The sequence below is a fragment of the Pseudomyrmex gracilis genome, unplaced genomic scaffold, assembly GCF_002006095.1.
Source record: "Pseudomyrmex gracilis isolate BER0280 unplaced genomic scaffold, ASM200609v1 scaffold_997, whole genome shotgun sequence".
Lineage (NCBI taxonomy): Eukaryota > Metazoa > Arthropoda > Insecta > Hymenoptera > Formicidae > Pseudomyrmex > Pseudomyrmex gracilis.
In genome coordinates this window covers 14,855-31,053 of record NW_018021581.1, presented here as the reverse complement: position 1 = coordinate 31,053, position 16,199 = coordinate 14,855, and the positions used below count along the sequence as shown (strand labels likewise).

The 16,199-nt window shown below is 32.9% G+C and overlaps 4 protein-coding genes across 8 annotated transcripts; 2 read left to right on the top strand and 2 right to left on the bottom strand.

Annotated features, from left to right (window-relative positions):
- Nucleotides 1-862: 862 nt before the first annotated feature.
- LOC109861755 (putative ankyrin repeat protein RF_0381) lies at nt 863-4,000 on the bottom strand. 5 transcript variants are annotated; one of them, XM_020441552.1, is made up of 4 exons: nt 3,790-4,000; nt 2,887-3,698; nt 2,580-2,773; nt 863-1,463 (listed from the first exon to the last, which is right to left on the bottom strand). In XM_020441552.1, the coding sequence occupies exons 2-4, from the start codon at nt 3,608-3,610 to the stop codon at nt 1,344-1,346; spliced, it is 1,038 nt and encodes a 345-aa protein (XP_020297141.1). In that variant the 5' UTR covers nt 3,611-3,698; nt 3,790-4,000; the 3' UTR covers nt 863-1,343. The 5 variants fall into 5 exon arrangements, with proteins under 5 accessions (XP_020297141.1, XP_020297140.1, XP_020297137.1 ...); XM_020441551.1 differs by lacking the exon at nt 863-1,463 and having other exon boundaries at nt 1,717-2,773; nt 2,887-3,084; nt 3,193-3,698; nt 3,790-3,991; XM_020441548.1 differs by lacking the exon at nt 863-1,463 and having other exon boundaries at nt 1,717-2,773; nt 3,790-3,993.
- Nucleotides 4,001-5,076: 1,076 nt separating this feature from the next.
- Nucleotides 5,077-7,319, top strand: LOC109861759 (beta-1,4-galactosyltransferase 7). Its single transcript, XM_020441555.1, has 5 exons — nt 5,077-5,898; nt 6,038-6,246; nt 6,321-6,544; nt 6,618-6,764; nt 6,901-7,319. Exons 1-5 carry the CDS (start codon nt 5,787-5,789, stop codon nt 7,193-7,195), a joined length of 987 nt encoding a protein of 328 aa, XP_020297144.1. The 5' UTR covers nt 5,077-5,786; the 3' UTR covers nt 7,196-7,319.
- Nucleotides 7,320-7,718: 399 nt separating this feature from the next.
- Nucleotides 7,719-10,397, bottom strand: LOC109861757 (alpha-2-macroglobulin receptor-associated protein). The gene is made up of 7 exons (XM_020441554.1): nt 10,092-10,397; nt 9,868-10,009; nt 9,615-9,785; nt 9,415-9,522; nt 9,201-9,312; nt 8,986-9,142; nt 7,719-8,844 (listed from the first exon to the last, which is right to left on the bottom strand). The coding sequence occupies exons 1-7, from the start codon at nt 10,296-10,298 to the stop codon at nt 8,647-8,649; spliced, it is 1,095 nt and encodes a 364-aa protein (XP_020297143.1). The 5' UTR covers nt 10,299-10,397; the 3' UTR covers nt 7,719-8,646.
- Nucleotides 10,398-10,432: 35 nt separating this feature from the next.
- Nucleotides 10,433-13,487, top strand: LOC109861756 (X-ray repair cross-complementing protein 5-like). The gene is made up of 13 exons (XM_020441553.1): nt 10,433-10,574; nt 10,792-10,902; nt 10,986-11,182; nt 11,270-11,398; nt 11,491-11,569; nt 11,647-11,784; nt 11,870-12,050; nt 12,132-12,265; nt 12,353-12,496; nt 12,567-12,709; nt 12,806-13,048; nt 13,132-13,285; nt 13,400-13,487. Exons 1-13 carry the CDS (start codon nt 10,557-10,559, stop codon nt 13,409-13,411), a joined length of 1,683 nt encoding a protein of 560 aa, XP_020297142.1. The 5' UTR covers nt 10,433-10,556; the 3' UTR covers nt 13,412-13,487.
- Nucleotides 13,488-16,199: the final 2,712 nt, after the last annotated feature.

Below are 16,199 nucleotides of genomic sequence, written 5' to 3'. Positions count from 1 at the left end.
CTGCAATACTCTCATGTATTTGTCAACAGAGTTGTTGCGTTTTTTCTTTCTGTGTGCTAACAATTTTGGCGGTGTTTCCGTATTGTAGCATTTCTGCAAACAATTTCTGTTACCAAGGTCTGCGCCGAAATTGTCAAAAACAGAAATTGTTTGCTGGGTAGGTATGTATTTACATACTTTCAACAGATGTTCAAGAGATAAATATTCTTTGGATATTTCAATATTCAAAGTGGATATTCATGAGATATTTCTTGGATATCGATGTGCTCTGTACGGGACATATTCACATGTGTTGCTGTGACAATGATGATATGCACGTGTTTTTCAATTTTTCAAATCGCGAGTTAATAAGAAGAGATACCGTCGATTTTTACGCGATTTTCAGAAACTTGTCACAATTTGCGAATATAAATGATACATTTCAAAGTCCGCGCACGTATTTCAACTCTTTGAATTCTGTCATTCAATTATATAGGATCAGTCTCATCAATTCTTGTTAACTTAACTTCAAACCACTTGATTAAAAAAAATACCAACTATAAAACTATACAGCTTCTAAGATTTTAGGTTAAGACCAACTAATTTTAAGTTGGCAATATTTAACTGATCAGTTAAGTTAACTGGAATTAGATTGGCTTTTAATGGGACAGATAATAAATTCTAGAGTTGGAAGCATTAAATTTGAGCAATATATAAAGATCTCATTAAAAGACTAAAAAAGCAAGTAATGTGTTATATAAATTGCAAAAATTACTGTTATGTAATTACAATCAAATGTGTGTGTGATAACACATTTTAGATTTATCTTTAGTTTGTATTTAAAAAGTCAAATGATAAGTGTAAAATTTCTTATCTTTTCTTTTTTATCTTATTTATATATATATATATATATATGTATATGTATATATATTTGTATGACAAATTACATTCAGAAAACTCAGTTGCACAACAGTCAAGAGATTACTTATAATAGGACTATTTTCTTAAAACTAATTTATACTATCTAATTATACTAAAAATATAAAAGTATTATTGCATTTTCTGAATGTAATTATGTTAAATGCACAATTCTCTCTTGCTATATGATTATATATTATATTTTATCAAAGTTGAATTAGCATACACAAATTCTTTATCTTTTTCTTTTATTAGCATACACATTCTTGCATAAACTTAAAATTTACTAATATCTGAAAACTAGAGACGTTAAGAGCCGTTAACAGGATGTTGTGCGTGAATGTGCTATATATATATATATATGTGCGTGTATACACATATAAACGAATTCACGTTTTTCACGTGTTTTTTAATTGAAATTTCAATTCATATTAGATTCATAAGATTTAACAAACTATAATTTGAGTAATCAGTCGATGAATTCTCATATCTCGGAAACTCATGTATATAAATTTATCAGACCAAAACCTTCGGATAGTGCACTCCCACAACCTGCTCCGTGAAATCTGAAAGATAATAATATTGTTCTTCGAGAAAATAAATTTAAAGTATTCTGATTTGGATTCGGATATCGATGAAATATTACAGATAGAATAAATTATTGTATAACTTAATTAAAAACATAGTTGGATTATGCATCGTTTATACACCGTACACAGCGCAGTTCTTGTTTTCTGTAGGTATGTTATCGTTGATATATTTAAAAAATTATATATAAGGAAAATACATACATATATCTGTGATNAAAACAAAGATTGATTCAAAGTTTTCTAATCCAATTTTATTTTTTAAATTAATAAAAGCAATTACACGTGTTACACTNTGTTCAATGAAAGAGTATCATCGGATTAATGTGTATAAATTTTTCGTTGTACAAATGTTATAAAATCTGACACAAAGTTTGCAAAAGTGAGAGATATAAAACAGCCTAGTTTTTCTTGGATTCATCATAAGAAAACATATCCAAGAGAATATAAACGTAAAAAAACCGACTTTTAAAAAAGTAAAATACGATAAACTCTTACAAAAATATAATTTTAAAATAAGATAGTAATCTATATTTATAAAATGAAGTACTAATCTTTTAATTTTTATAGCTGTTATGTCATGTTTAAAGTAGTTCGTTCTTCCTTAACTTACACACATAGCACTTTAGATGTATTTGAGGTAATTGTTACATCATTAATATCAGTATTAAGATTACTGACACTAACAGACTTACAAGTATCTATTAAAATTCTTACGTCGTTATCACTTAGGTAACTAAATATTTGTTCAATACACTCATGTGGTAGCTCAGAAAAGTTACAGAAAAAAGAGAAAATTTTAGTGCCTTGTTCGAGCAACTCTTTCTTTTCCATACCTTTTCTGAACTTACTTTTTATCATGCTAGCGTACATTGGATATTTTGTTTTATAATCTTCTGATCTTAAAACCTGCACTACACTTTTATTTCTCATATATTTTGCTAATGGATTTGTATCTTTTATCAAAATATCATAAAATGAAATGTTAGAATTACTAATTTTCTCATTCTTCATGACTACTACTTCTTTTTCACATATATCCTGTAAATATCTTATTTCATAATTGTTACTCATTGACACTAATTGTTCACTTACGTAGAAATTTGCAGTTTTCATTTTAACTATATGCTGTGTAAGAATCTCAGCAACTGGTACACAACTATTGATGCCACAATAAAGGTCAAAATAATCCCTACATAATATAGAATTAATGTTAGCATCTCTGTCTAACAGCATCGTAACACCTTTTACATGTCTGTTTTTAACAGCAAAATATAGTGGTGTATTACCTGGTGTAAAAGAATAGATATATGTATAATTAATATAAACTCCATGTTTTAAAAGATGTTCATATCAATCTGTAAAAATCTTTTCTTAGCTGCAATATGAGGAAGAGTTATACCGGAAGTGGTACTGGCGTTAACGTTAACTCCATGATTTAAAAGTAATTCCGCAATTTTTATTTCATTAGTTACAATCGCATAGTGAAGGAGAGTTGTGCCATTCCAAGTTTCAGCATTGACGTTAGAACCTCTGTCCATAAGCATCTTAACAGCATCTACATGTCCTCTTTTAACAGCAAGAAACAGTGGTGTATTACCTGGTGTAAAGGAATAGATATATGTAGAATTAATATAAATTCCATGATTTACAAGATGTTCATCAATCTGTAAATATCTTTTCTCAGCTGCACTATGAAAAGTTATACCGTTCTTGGTACTGGCGTTAACGTTAGCTCCATGATTTAAAAGTAATTCAGCAATTTCTATTTTCTTATTTTCAATTGCATAGTGAAGGGGAGTTGTGCCTTGCCAAGTTGTAGCATTAACATTAGCACGTCTGTCTAGAAGCATCTTAACAATTTCTATGTCACCATTTAGAACAGCAAAATGAAGTGGAGTATTATCAAACTTGTCAGTGTTGCCGTTAACTTTAGAACCATTTGTTAAAAGTAGTTTAATAACTTGTGTATGCTTCTTCCTAATAGCATCACAAAGTAAAGCATATCCTCCTAACCATGCTTCTGAATAAGATAGTCCAAAAGAAGTAATTAGCTCCCTTGCTCTTTCTAGGTTTCCTTCACGAACTGCACATGTTAATCTAGAGCTTGTATTGTTATAGTTCATGGTAAAAATAGTGCTCAGGTTGCATCTGTTTTTCTCTAAAATCTCTCTTCTATGTTGTTTCTCTGCTTAAGTTTTAGTTTTGGTTTTCCTATAATTATTTATGTGTATTACAATTGTGAAACTTAAATTAGATATATATCTTAGAACATATATACTGAAAGTGGCATAGCTTATCTGACCTACTGCCTTACTGTTAGCCAATGAAAGACATGTAACCTAGTTTATACCGTACATCTTTTTGATACTGAATCAAATAAAAGTTGTTTGTCAATGTATAATTTTGGTGTTTACATCATTGGCTGTGTTTCAAAATTCACTGCCAGCGCTAAAGATATATAGTTTAAGTCACATATATTATACAATTCTAGCACTGGCAGCGTGCTGGCAGTAAATTTGAAACACAGCCATTAAGGGTCGTCTACAATGGAGAGTTTTAGACCGTAACAGTAAGAAATTGACAAATCACAATCGATTATTCTTCTGTACTTTGTCTGTGATTGGTCAATTTCTTACTATTACGGCCTACAACTCTCCATTGTAGACGGCTCTTTATAAACGTGCTTGATACGCGCATAATTTTGATACGATACGCGTGAAAAAGGTGTATCGTATCAGCTTAATATGACATTGTTTACATTATTGAGACCAAGCCGATTTAATACGAATATAGTACTTAATACGCGTATTAAACGATCGGTGTAAACTAGGCCTGTGTTAAAAAATGCGAAATAATTACTTGTATGTACAAAAAGGTTTGGTTTGGTGCATATATGGCTCAAAGGACCGACTCAAGATAGTCCATACGCCAGAAGTGTATGTACAAAAATAAAAGAACCCCAAGAACCTTACGTCTTACCTAGAGAGAAACCTGAGATCGGCTATCTTATTGTAATTTTTTACGACGGTTTCAGCCGCTGGTTTTAGCCGTATTTCCACAAAAGTGGAACTCAAAGGCCGTTCTACATTAAACGCAAGTATCTGATCTCGTGGAATTGACCAATTGCAGAGTCATATCAGCCAATCGACCAACGTGATTGATCAGTTCCACGAGACCTGCTTCTTGAGTTTCATGGAGAACGGCCTTTGAGTTCCACTTTTGTGGAAATACGGCTAAAACCAGCGTCTGAAACCGTCGTAAAAAATTACAATAGGATGGCCGCTCTCAGGTTTCTCTCTGGTTTTAGACTGTAACAGTAAGAAACTGACAAATCACAATCGATTATTCTTCTGTACTTTGCCTGTGATTGGTCAATTTCTTACTATTACGGTCTACAACTCTCCATTGTAGACGGCTCTTAAAACAAAACGAAATTTTCAGTACTGCCAGTACTGCCAGTAAAAAACGAACGCAGCCATGGGCCCTGTTCGGTTATTACTGGCAGTACTGAAAAATCTATAGTATACGTGACATGAATCTATAGATTTTCAGTACTGCCAGTAAAAAACGAACGCAGCCATGGTTGAAGGGAAACCAGAGTACCCACTGCTGACAACGTCTGTCTGCAAGGTACTGGAATATCGAGCAAGTGCGGAATCTCACAAATTCACATTACGTCATATTACGATTGCCGGAATAAATCAGAATAAATGATGTACTTTTCGGCGATTATCTAGAAGAGCGCAAAATAATAATGCACGCGCGAATTGTAGAGATACATAATGCTCGTGAGTTCGCGAAGAATGTGCATATTTTGCACAAACGTACACAGAAGATTTTTTCGTTCGAGATAACACAACTTAAAAATATTTCGTTCCACAACGAAGAAACGCTGCTGAATAAATAAAAACTCGTATACAAATTATATATCTACACGAACTTGGAAAACACAGAAATACGATTGATCAACAGTGCAAAAAAATGTTGAATGTCAATTTTGAAAGATATGCACAAAGTGCTTTGCAATAAATTTTAAGTATTATTCACATTTTGTGATAGTTTTATTCACATTCTACGTGATCTGCAAGAAAAATTTAAGACTTATAAGTACACATATAGTACATATATGTTACTTTTGTCATTATATATGAATTAGTAAAAAAAACTAGACAAACTTTAAAAGAAAAAAGAAAGAATGTTATTAAAACATGTCTTGAAAGAAACAAAAAACTTTTTGTCTGTTAACTAATAACCAGTGCTTATATTTTATATTTTTTGATCTTAATCTTTCCATGAAGAATGCTCATTATGAACAATATTTGGAAGAGCATAAGATTCAAATACATTTTTGCTTGTATCCTGACCACCTTTGTTACATCCTGTATAATCAGCATATCACCCATCAGCATTGGTTAGTTATTACTGTATTGATTAGCATATTAGCATATTATTAGCATATATATAAAGTAATTTGTATATGATACATAAAAATATTTGACAATAGTATTATAAAACTGAGTCCATCTTAAATGTGATTTTTATCATTTCAGATGAGTGCAAATGTGAAATGGCTACTCAATCAAGTCATCTCAAACAAGTGGCTGATCAAAATGTTGAGCGCAAAAAGAAATCAGAACATCGTCTAGCTGTATTGGTGCCATTTAGGGATCGTTTTGAGGAGCTATTGATATTTGTACCACACATACACCAATTCTTAGACAAGCAGAACATAGATTATCATATATTTGTATTAAATCAGGTATATATTAATCATAAAGATGTACAAAAGAAATGAACAAACAGGCGATATTTAAGTCTCTGTATCTTTTACAGATGGATAGATTTAGATTCAACAGAGCGTCTCTTATAAATGTAGGCTTTCTTCAAACGGAGAAAACCTTTGATTACATTGCAATGCACGATGTAGATTTACTGCCTATGAATGATCAATTATCGTATGCATATCCAAGCGCAGGACCTCATCACATTTCTTCGCCAGAATTGCATCCTCGTTATCATTATCTCACATTTATTGGTGGGATATTATTGATTAAAAGGTACATTTTAAACGCAGTAAAGAAAGTGCTGATTACATCGGTCTTTTGCTGATGAAATTTGTGATTTTTGCAGAGAACATTTTGTCCAAGTGAACGGAATGTCCAACAAGTATTGGGGTTGGGGACTTGAAGATGATGAGTTCTACGTCAGATTGAAACAGGCTGGCTTGAGCATCAGCCGACCACAAAATATATCAACAGGAACACATAATACATTCAAGCAAGTATACTTTGTTTTATTGTAACAATTTTATTATTTTACTAGCTCTATGCATATCTTTTATAAATTATAAATTTAAAATACTGTAATAATTCACTAATTTCTTAGTTATTACATTTTGAAACAAATGTTACAGACATATTCACGATAGAAATCATAGAAAAAGAGATATGGTGAAATGTTATAATCAACGAGAAGTTACTAGAAAACGGGATCGACAGACTGGCTTGAATAATGTCTCTTACAAAATATTAGATACAATTAAAATGACTATATCGGACACACCGATAACAGTGATTAATATCTCTTTGCTGTGCGACAAATCCAGCACACCTTGGTGCGAGTGCGAGAAACTAGTCGCGTCAAAAGATCAGATCAAATCGAAGGAAAAAAAGAAAGTCAACAACAGGAAGTCTGCCACTGGACTGTAAATTTAATATTTAGTGATTGAATTGTTATAGAAATGTAACGTATTTGTGACAAACAACACTCTCACGATTGTAAATTAAATTTGATATCAATAGACCTAAAACGCGCAACAACGCATGAACAAGAGCGATGATTAATAATTATTAACCTTTACGCTGCCGGGATTTGAAGAGCATTATGTCCCTTAGGAAATTCCCAAATTTTGTGGTTGTATCTTTTATATAACTTATATAAAGTTGCGATCATAGGTAGGGTCTATATATAGACCTTCCGGCAGCGTATTGGACCGGAGAAAATTAAAAAATTTTATTTTGTTTAAAAATCCGTTTTTTTTTTAGGTTTTTGAGGTCATTAAAAACGATAGTGAAGTTAGTTTTTGAGTACAGTAAATTTTTAGGGCTGTATGACTCTCCTTCAGCGTTACCCCATCAATGGCAGGGACGTAGATAGATATTGTGGCTCCAATCTTTTTTTTTTTTTTTTTGTTCTTGTTTAGTTTAGTTTTGTTTTTATCATGTTTTTTTGTTGTTTATTTTTTAATTAAAAAAAAATTTTTTTTTTAATTACTTTTGAGAAATCTTTCTATGGTAATTCGGATTGGATTCGTGTATGTGTGTACATATATATAAGTACTTATACGTATTTATATATACTTCTTGTGGAAGTGTATGCATGTTTTGATAGGCTGCTCAACAGCGTCTATATATAGACGCTCCGGCAGCGTAAAGGTTAAAGCGTATAATTCGTGTGATCGTTGTGATCCTTTCTTTTCAATCATTAGCTTATTATTCTTTTACGAGTTTATTTATATCAATTTTATTATTATAGATACACTATATTCTCAAGCAACATCAAATTCTTCCATTTTTTTTATATGTACAGTAGGGAGCATCATATCGTGCGGTTCCAGAGGGAATATTTTTCGGGAATTTCTTCTTTGGATGCTCTACACTATCGCGCGCCATTCTTCTTCGGTCTCCGCCAACGGTCCAAGATCGTAGGAGAAGAGCGCGCAGTAATAGGAGCAGCTAAAGAAGAAATTTCCGAGAAATACTTCCCCTGGAGCCGCACGATATGGTGCTCCCTACTGTACTCTCGCGACTCAGATGAAAATAAAAAAACTCTATAGGTTGTTCACAAGAGATACCACTATAATGTAGAACAAAAACTCAGTAATATGTCTTATATATTATAATTTAATATAATATATCCAAATGCATGAACATCTCTTAATAACTTGTACGAAGTGCGTAACACATATGTAAACTTTTATCACAGATTTATCAACATTATTTGTACTCTTAATTTTCAGAAACATGATACAATTAAATATTTATTTAAAAATCTACATTTTATTGTACATAATAGATCTTTTTTGTTTTTTTACTATTTTGTATGAAATAAATTGTACATATTTTTAACACATTTGTATCTTAATACTTTTTACAATCTATTATAGTTCCGTGTGTCTCTGCATAATTTTGGTTTCCAGGTCATTATGAAGTTTTTGTACAGTTCTAATGTGTTTTTTTATATGTTGCTCTGAAGCGTCTAGATCGTGAAGTTGCCCTTTTTCCGCCGCCTCCAAAGCTGCTTCAGTATGCAAGTGCCGTACTTTGAGTAATCGTGATTCATAATGCAATAATTCTTCCTGCAAAGTATGTAATATGTATCTTATTAAAGATATTAACACACTCAGTTTACTTACAATATAAATTGTAAAACAATTTTTTCAGCAGTTACACAAATTAACAAAGTCTATTATTTCTATATTTTATTTCTAGTTTATTACTTTTAAAGATCTCAGTTCATCAGAAGTAAAGTTTGCTCTCAGGGCAGTTCTCCATAAATCCTGTACTTTAGGTTCTACAAAGTCTCTGTGGTTTGGTCCTTTTGCAGTGAGTCTATCTAAGCGATCGAATCCATTTTTCAGTTCCAAGTGTTTTTTCCTGAAATGCAGGTAAAGGTTAACTCCGGTGTTCTCTGTATAAAATATTACATACATACCGAAGTAAATTTGCTTTTTCTGTATGACTTAATTTCTGTTCTAATATATCATTGGATAATTCCTCTCTTTCTTCCAATTCGTTCCAACTTTCTGGTTTAAGATGTAACGCATCTAAAAATATTTGAAAAGTGTGCACAATTAATATATAAATTTTTAAATAAGCAAAGAAATGAAAAATATAAATTTTTTTTAAGATTACCACATAAAACTAACTTTCAGATTTTTCTTTATCTCCAGACTGTTCTTTCAATAAACTCAAGTATTCATCTACTTTATCTTGATGATGTTGAAATTCTTGTTTCAAAGTTTTGAGCTCCTCATCTAGAAAAAAAAAAAAATATATATATATATGTATTATATATAAATTTTCATCTAAAATGCATTGGCTTTTATATTGATATGGAAGAATGTACCAGTAAAACCAGCCATTTCAGCTTTGGCCCATAATTTGTTCAGTCTGGTATCCTGAAAAATATCTTTAGCTACGTAATTGCTACCATCATTTAACGGTTTGTGCTGTTTAAGCAGTTTTGGATCTTCAGTCTCGGCAAAGTGTTCCAGCAAATCGTAAGTGCTCATTATTCCTTTGGTAAGATACAGTTTTATCATGAGATTACAAAATTGGATACAGTAAAACACAGAGCTTAAAATAAGAAGCAAAATTACCAATAAGTTTTTTCCTCAGACGTGCTTCTTCCAAACCTTCCGAATCTTTTCCGTCGGATTTGTAATGTTTGTACGCGATTTCTTCCTTGTCGTGAATTTTTAAATCGCTGAAGATCGATTGTAATTTGATATCTGTTAGACGCTAAAAACATATAATTGTGTAATTTTTATATGTATAAATGTATTTTTAAAACTTTAATCTTTATGAAATCTAACAAACTCACATTTTTTGCCTTAGCCCAAACTACGTTCAACTTGGCCATTCTGAATGGTTTGTCCAAGTCTCTGAGAGAAATCGGTGGTTGCGAAGAATCCGCATATTTCGATTTGTTTGCTTCGGCAGAATATTTATTTTCTCCCACACTCGTGTATATCATCAGCAAAACCAAGTTTATTGATAGAATTAGTCGCGCATGAGATCCAAGTGGCATTTTGTATTTTTTTCGAGTTGGTAGACAAGAAGAGCAGACTCAACAATGACAGGCAATGACGAGATTGTGAGACATGAGATAAAAATTGATGTTGGAGACCTCACGTGATTAAAGTGCGAAGCTGAAGCTACGGTGTTTCTTATCAGTAAATTGAAATATATGTATGATCAAACGGAAATCAAAACAGAAAGATAGTGTTGCGTTAAAAAAATATTTTCATTACAAATCAAGTGGATTTAACAACATTTGCCATCGACAATGCCGCCAATAAAAAAGGTTATACACATACATATATATATATATTCTTTAATTGGAAAACCAGAAGAATCACTTGTGTTGACATAAATGAAATAAATGATCTGTCAGTAAACGCAATAAAAGAAATAAAAATATAGATTGAAAACAAATATGCACATTTTAAACAAGTTTGTTTATTGAGAAATTTGAAATTATATATATTTTCTTAAATCTTAATCTCTTTTGTCATATTTAGGAAAGTATAATTTTTCTTGTGAATGTTGGCGTTGTTCGACATGGCATGCAAAATGATTCACAATTGCTGAATAAAACAAAATTTATTCTGAAACATACTATTCAAAAAAAGGTATATAAATTATTTTATATCACATATTGTTGTATACTTAATTGTGTTTTTATATTGAAAGTGTAATCACATTGTCTATGTAGATATTTCTGCGTCCCAAAGATGAAATAGGAGTGGTGTTAATGGGATCAGGAGAGGACAATGTGGAGGAGCTATGTAGCATGCAAATTGGAAATTGGGATTTAATAGAAACTATTGAAAAGTTGAAACCTACAAATCAAAGTTGTTCCTGGATGGAAGCACTTCATATTGCAGTAGATTACATTAAACGTGAATGTGTGTAAGTACATTACCAACGGTTTTAACATTGATTTTTTGTTTACAAGTAATGCCAAATTAACTAAATTCATTGTGATTTTTATTTAAGAAACCAAAATACTGAAAGAAAAATACTGTTGTTCTCTGATTTCAATGAAGAAGAAGAGATTGTGAATCAATTTGAAGTAGATAGGATTGCAGACGAATTAAGCTCAGAAGGAATCTTGCTTATAGCAGTGTATGTGTTAAGAATTAAATCTCTTGTTTTTTTACTATCAACAGTAATAATTAAAAAATTGAGATAAAAATTGCATGATCTGTATTGCACAGTGGAGAAAGAACACTGGAAAATTTAGGCAAAAATTCTCTAACGGCCAGTGAGGCATTGCTTATGGAAGTTCTGGAAAAGGTTGTTACAAACACAGAGAAGAAATAATGTGCGTATTAGTTTTTAATTTATAACAACTTTTTTATATGTATTTATAGACCGACGGTCAGTATCTTACGTTTGAACTCGCCACGTCCGATGTACGTTTCTACAAACGGCCATCTACAAGACCCAATCCATGGCACTGTCATATGATACTAGGTGACTTCAGTATACCAATCGCTGGAATATCGAAAGTAAACTGTTCACATGTAAAACAATTATAATTTGTATATTTTCTTAACTAGACAAAACTAAAACCGAGCATTTTTGTGTTTCAAGATGCCAAATGAAGTGACGTTTCCAAAATTTGTACAAGAGGCCAGTACGTCTGGCGTGCCTGACGAGCAAGATAGACCAATTAAGAATGTCGCTCAATGGACGGACAATAATAGGGTTGTTCACACGAGAGATAATACTATCTCCGGTTACGTGTACGGCGGCAGAGCTATTCCCGTTTCAGGTTTAACTCTATATTTTGTTTTAGCTATAATATAGAGTTAATTGAATAATATGTACATAGAATATATGCTAATTTACATAGATGAATCCAAAACTAACATGACTCACATAAGTACTGAAAAGTGTTACAAGATACACGCTTTCACTGCGAAGAAAAACATTCCTATGGAATATTGGCTCTCGGACGGCTCGTATGTTATTGTACCGGCTAACGAGGTAGTGAAGTCGTTTTTTTTATTTAATAGCAATACGTACACTTAAATGTTTTAATGAAATAGATAAGACAAATTTACTTATGTATAGTCGGTAAGTGCACCGTTCTACAGTTTGGTACAAGCAATGGTGAACAAAAACGTAGTCGCCATAGTGGAGAAAGTCTACAGACAAGCTTCGGAAGCTAATATGATGGCACTGTTCCCTAGCGTCGACGTACCAAGTGAACCTTGGGTAATAACATCTATAGTCATTTGTGCTAACGGGAATAATTTCATTTTAATAACATGTTTTTTTATGACAGTGTCTTATTGAGATCGGCCTGCCATTCGAGCAAGATTACGAGGCGATAACACCGAGACCATTGAAATTCGTAATGAGGCAACTGTCGAAAGATCAGAACAAAGCTATAAATGATCTGCTGGAGTCTTTAGAATTACCGGACGCGTAAGTGTATATAAATTCAATATTTTTACGTAAATCACACATGTATAATTTATAAATTAATAAAATTTTGTCGGATTTTTCAATTTGTTTTGTCAGCGACGACGATACAAACAATATCAGTGAGAAGTATTTGCCAGGATATATGCCGGATCCTGGAGCACAAAACGTGTGGGACATGTTATCGGCTCGCGCGCTCAATCCAAATAAACCACTGCCGCCGGTCGCTGATGATGTGAAAAATCTGTTAGAGCAACCAGAATTCGTGAAAGAAAGATGCGAACTGGTGAAAAACAGAATCAACGATTTGTTCTCTCTGGAAAAAAAGAAACCTCTCAAAAAGTCGGTGTATTCTCCGTAAAAGTAGAATAATTGCAAATTATTATTCTAACAAATATATTGCTATATATATATTATTTCTTTAGGCGCAAAAGGTCGGCCGAGGATACACAAACTGATAATGACACTGTAACTCAACAATCGACCATAGAAAACAAAACAGATTCTAAAAAAGATAAAATCGAAGAATCGAAAAACACAGATGTATCCAACGTGTGCAAATTCGATTTTGATGAGATTGTAAGTTAAATAACTTTTTATATTATACTATATTATGTATCGAATCTTTTTTTTTTTTTTTAAATATAACACATTGAAGTTTATGAAATTTATAAACCTTTTTATATATTACAGGCTGATTTGTAAAAGAGCTGCCGGCAGTAACTATTTTATTAATTGCAGGTTTTTTATCATTATCGCTAATTATGTGACACTATTATATGATATTTTGTAATAAAAATAAATTTGAAAATTTTTATTTTTATTAACATTAAGATATGTGTATATGTTACGTAATATTTTACTAATAGCGATTTCGGCTGGTTTGCACCGACTGCACATTTTGGGTGTCGGTGCAAATTGTGTGTTCGTCTGGTCGAATGGCAGCAGTTCTTTGCTGGTTCCGCGTATTCGTCTGAGCTCAGTACACCGCATAGGTGCATGTTGGGTGTACACAAAGTGGCTCTCACAAATTAGTCGGAGCCAGTTAGTGTAATCAGTACACACACCGATGCGGTGTTGCAAACAATTGCACCAACTCTACACAGGTGGCACACCGGTGCAGACCAGCCGAAATCGCTATAAGAATCGTAGGACTTGGTTAGGGGGCGTGCGTGAGCACATACATGGTTGTGGGAACGTGCGATATAATAGAGATTTAGCTAGACAAAGAGAATAGGAAAGTTAATGAAAGTAGTAGAAATAGACGTGGAAGTTAAAGAAATAGGTGGAGAAATAAAGGCAAGGTGATCGGATAGAAGAGGGAAGAGAAAACAGGAAGGAAAGGAAGGCGGGAGATAAGAGGTTATGGCGGCAAAAGGTGCGGAGGCGGGAAAGGTAGGAAGACCGACAAAACTTAGGAAAGAGAAAGAAGAGAAACAAAGACAATTAGAGTTTCCGATAGGAGGAAAGGAGACGAGTAAGACGGGAAAGAAAAAGGTGACAATTACGGAGATGGAGACAAGAAGAAGACGAGGGGAGGAGGGTGAAATAGAAAGTGTAGAGAAGATAAGGTCCGAATTAGAGCTAGCAAAGAAGAGATCCAAAGAATTCAGGGAAGAATGGAAAAAGAAAGAGCGAATATGGGAAATCAGGATAAGGATACTGGAAGAAAGGATGGAAGAAGTAGATAAAGTAGCCAAAGAAATGAAGGAAAGAGACGAAGAGAGAGAGGGATACTGGCTATCGGAAAGAGAGGAAATGTGCGGGAAAAGTGTAGAGAAGATAAGGTCCGAATTAGAGCTAGAAAAGAAGAGATCCAAAGAATTCAGGGAAGAATGAAAAAAGAAAGAGCAAATATGGGAAATCAGGATAAGGATACTGGAAGAAAGGATGGAAGAAGTAGGTAAAGTAGCCAGAGAAATGAAGGAAAGAGAAGAAGAGAGAGGGATACTGGCTATCGGAAAGAGAGGAAATGTGCGGAAAAGCGTAGCAAGTGCAGCGAGTGCAGTAAGCAGAATTATGAACAGCTACGTAGGTTCTACATCGGAAAGAAGCGTGGATAGGTTAAGCGTAAGAGAGATAAACAAAATAAAAAGTATTATTTCCGACAAAGAAAAAGAGGAAAGAAGGAAGAATGTGGTAGTGAAAGGGATAGTAGAGGAGAAAGAATTAAAATTGATAAAGGAAGATCCGAAGAGATGGGCAAAATTCTTTTTCAAGAATAAATTAAGGCTGGATTGCAACGTGGAACATGGTAGAGTAAGCAACAAGGTTATAGTAATTAAACTAAGCAGTGAAGAAGAAAAGAGAGCGGTGATGGAAAATAAAAACAAGCTGAAAGGAGAAAATATATTTATCCAGAATGACTTGTCATGGGAGGAAAGAAAAATTCAGGAGGAAATCTACAGGTGGGCGAAAGAAAAGAGGGAAAAAGGAGAGGAGGTGAAAATAGAAACAGGAAAAGTAAAGGTTAAAGGAAATTGGAGACAATGGAGAGATATACAGAGAGAAATGGAGGCAGGAAAACGGAGAGAAGAAGAATTCAAGGAGCTGGAGGATAAGGAGGTTAGAGAAGAGGAGAACTAGAGGGAGGCCAAGAAGAGGAAACTAAGGAAAGAAAACAGAGGAAAGCAAAATTGAGACACGCTACAAAGGCAAGAAGCAAAGGAAGAGCAAGGGGAGATTTAATAGCAGGAATAAAGAAAGAATGGAAAGAAAGCCGCCGGAAGATAGTAGAAACAGGTTATGAAGAAGATATATTACATGTAAGGAAGGAGGACGAGGAAGGAAATCTAAACATCAAGAAATAAGACTCAGACTAGGAACGTATAAGAGATAAGGGTAGAGAAGAAAATAATAAATGAACTGAGATAATATAAGTTGATGTAATATATGTAATATGTATTATATGTAATATATGTAATATATGTAATATAGGATATAGGATATAGGAAATAGGATTACGAAGGAGGAATAGAAGAGGGAGTATGTGCAAGACAAGATAGGGTAAATCAAAACAAACCAAAGCTGAGATACTTTGTATATGTTGTATGTGGTAGAGTATATATTTTAAAGAGTAGGATATATATAGAAATGAGAAGGAGAGAAGAGTCTAGACAGAGCGGGAAGGGTAATAAAAATAACAGGCGTTCGCAAAAAATGAGATATGTAATAGGATAAGATAAATGTAGAAAGAGAATTGTAAGAAAGTTGTAAGAAATGTAACCAAGTCCCCTTCTAGGCCGTTAGGCTGAAGGTATAATAAACTAACTACTAAGAATCGTATATACAAATTTTATTTTGGAGAATGTAAAGTAGAATTCTTATATCTTTTTTTTTTACGCCAAGAAATAACAATGCTATTTGTGCTGATTGTATAAGGAAAGAACGACTCTTCCTCCTACGTGACGCCTACCTCTTTTTTTTTTATTTCAAGCTTATCGAACATCTCTCTCTAAGCATTAGAATGAATAGTTAGTGTATATAAATTTTA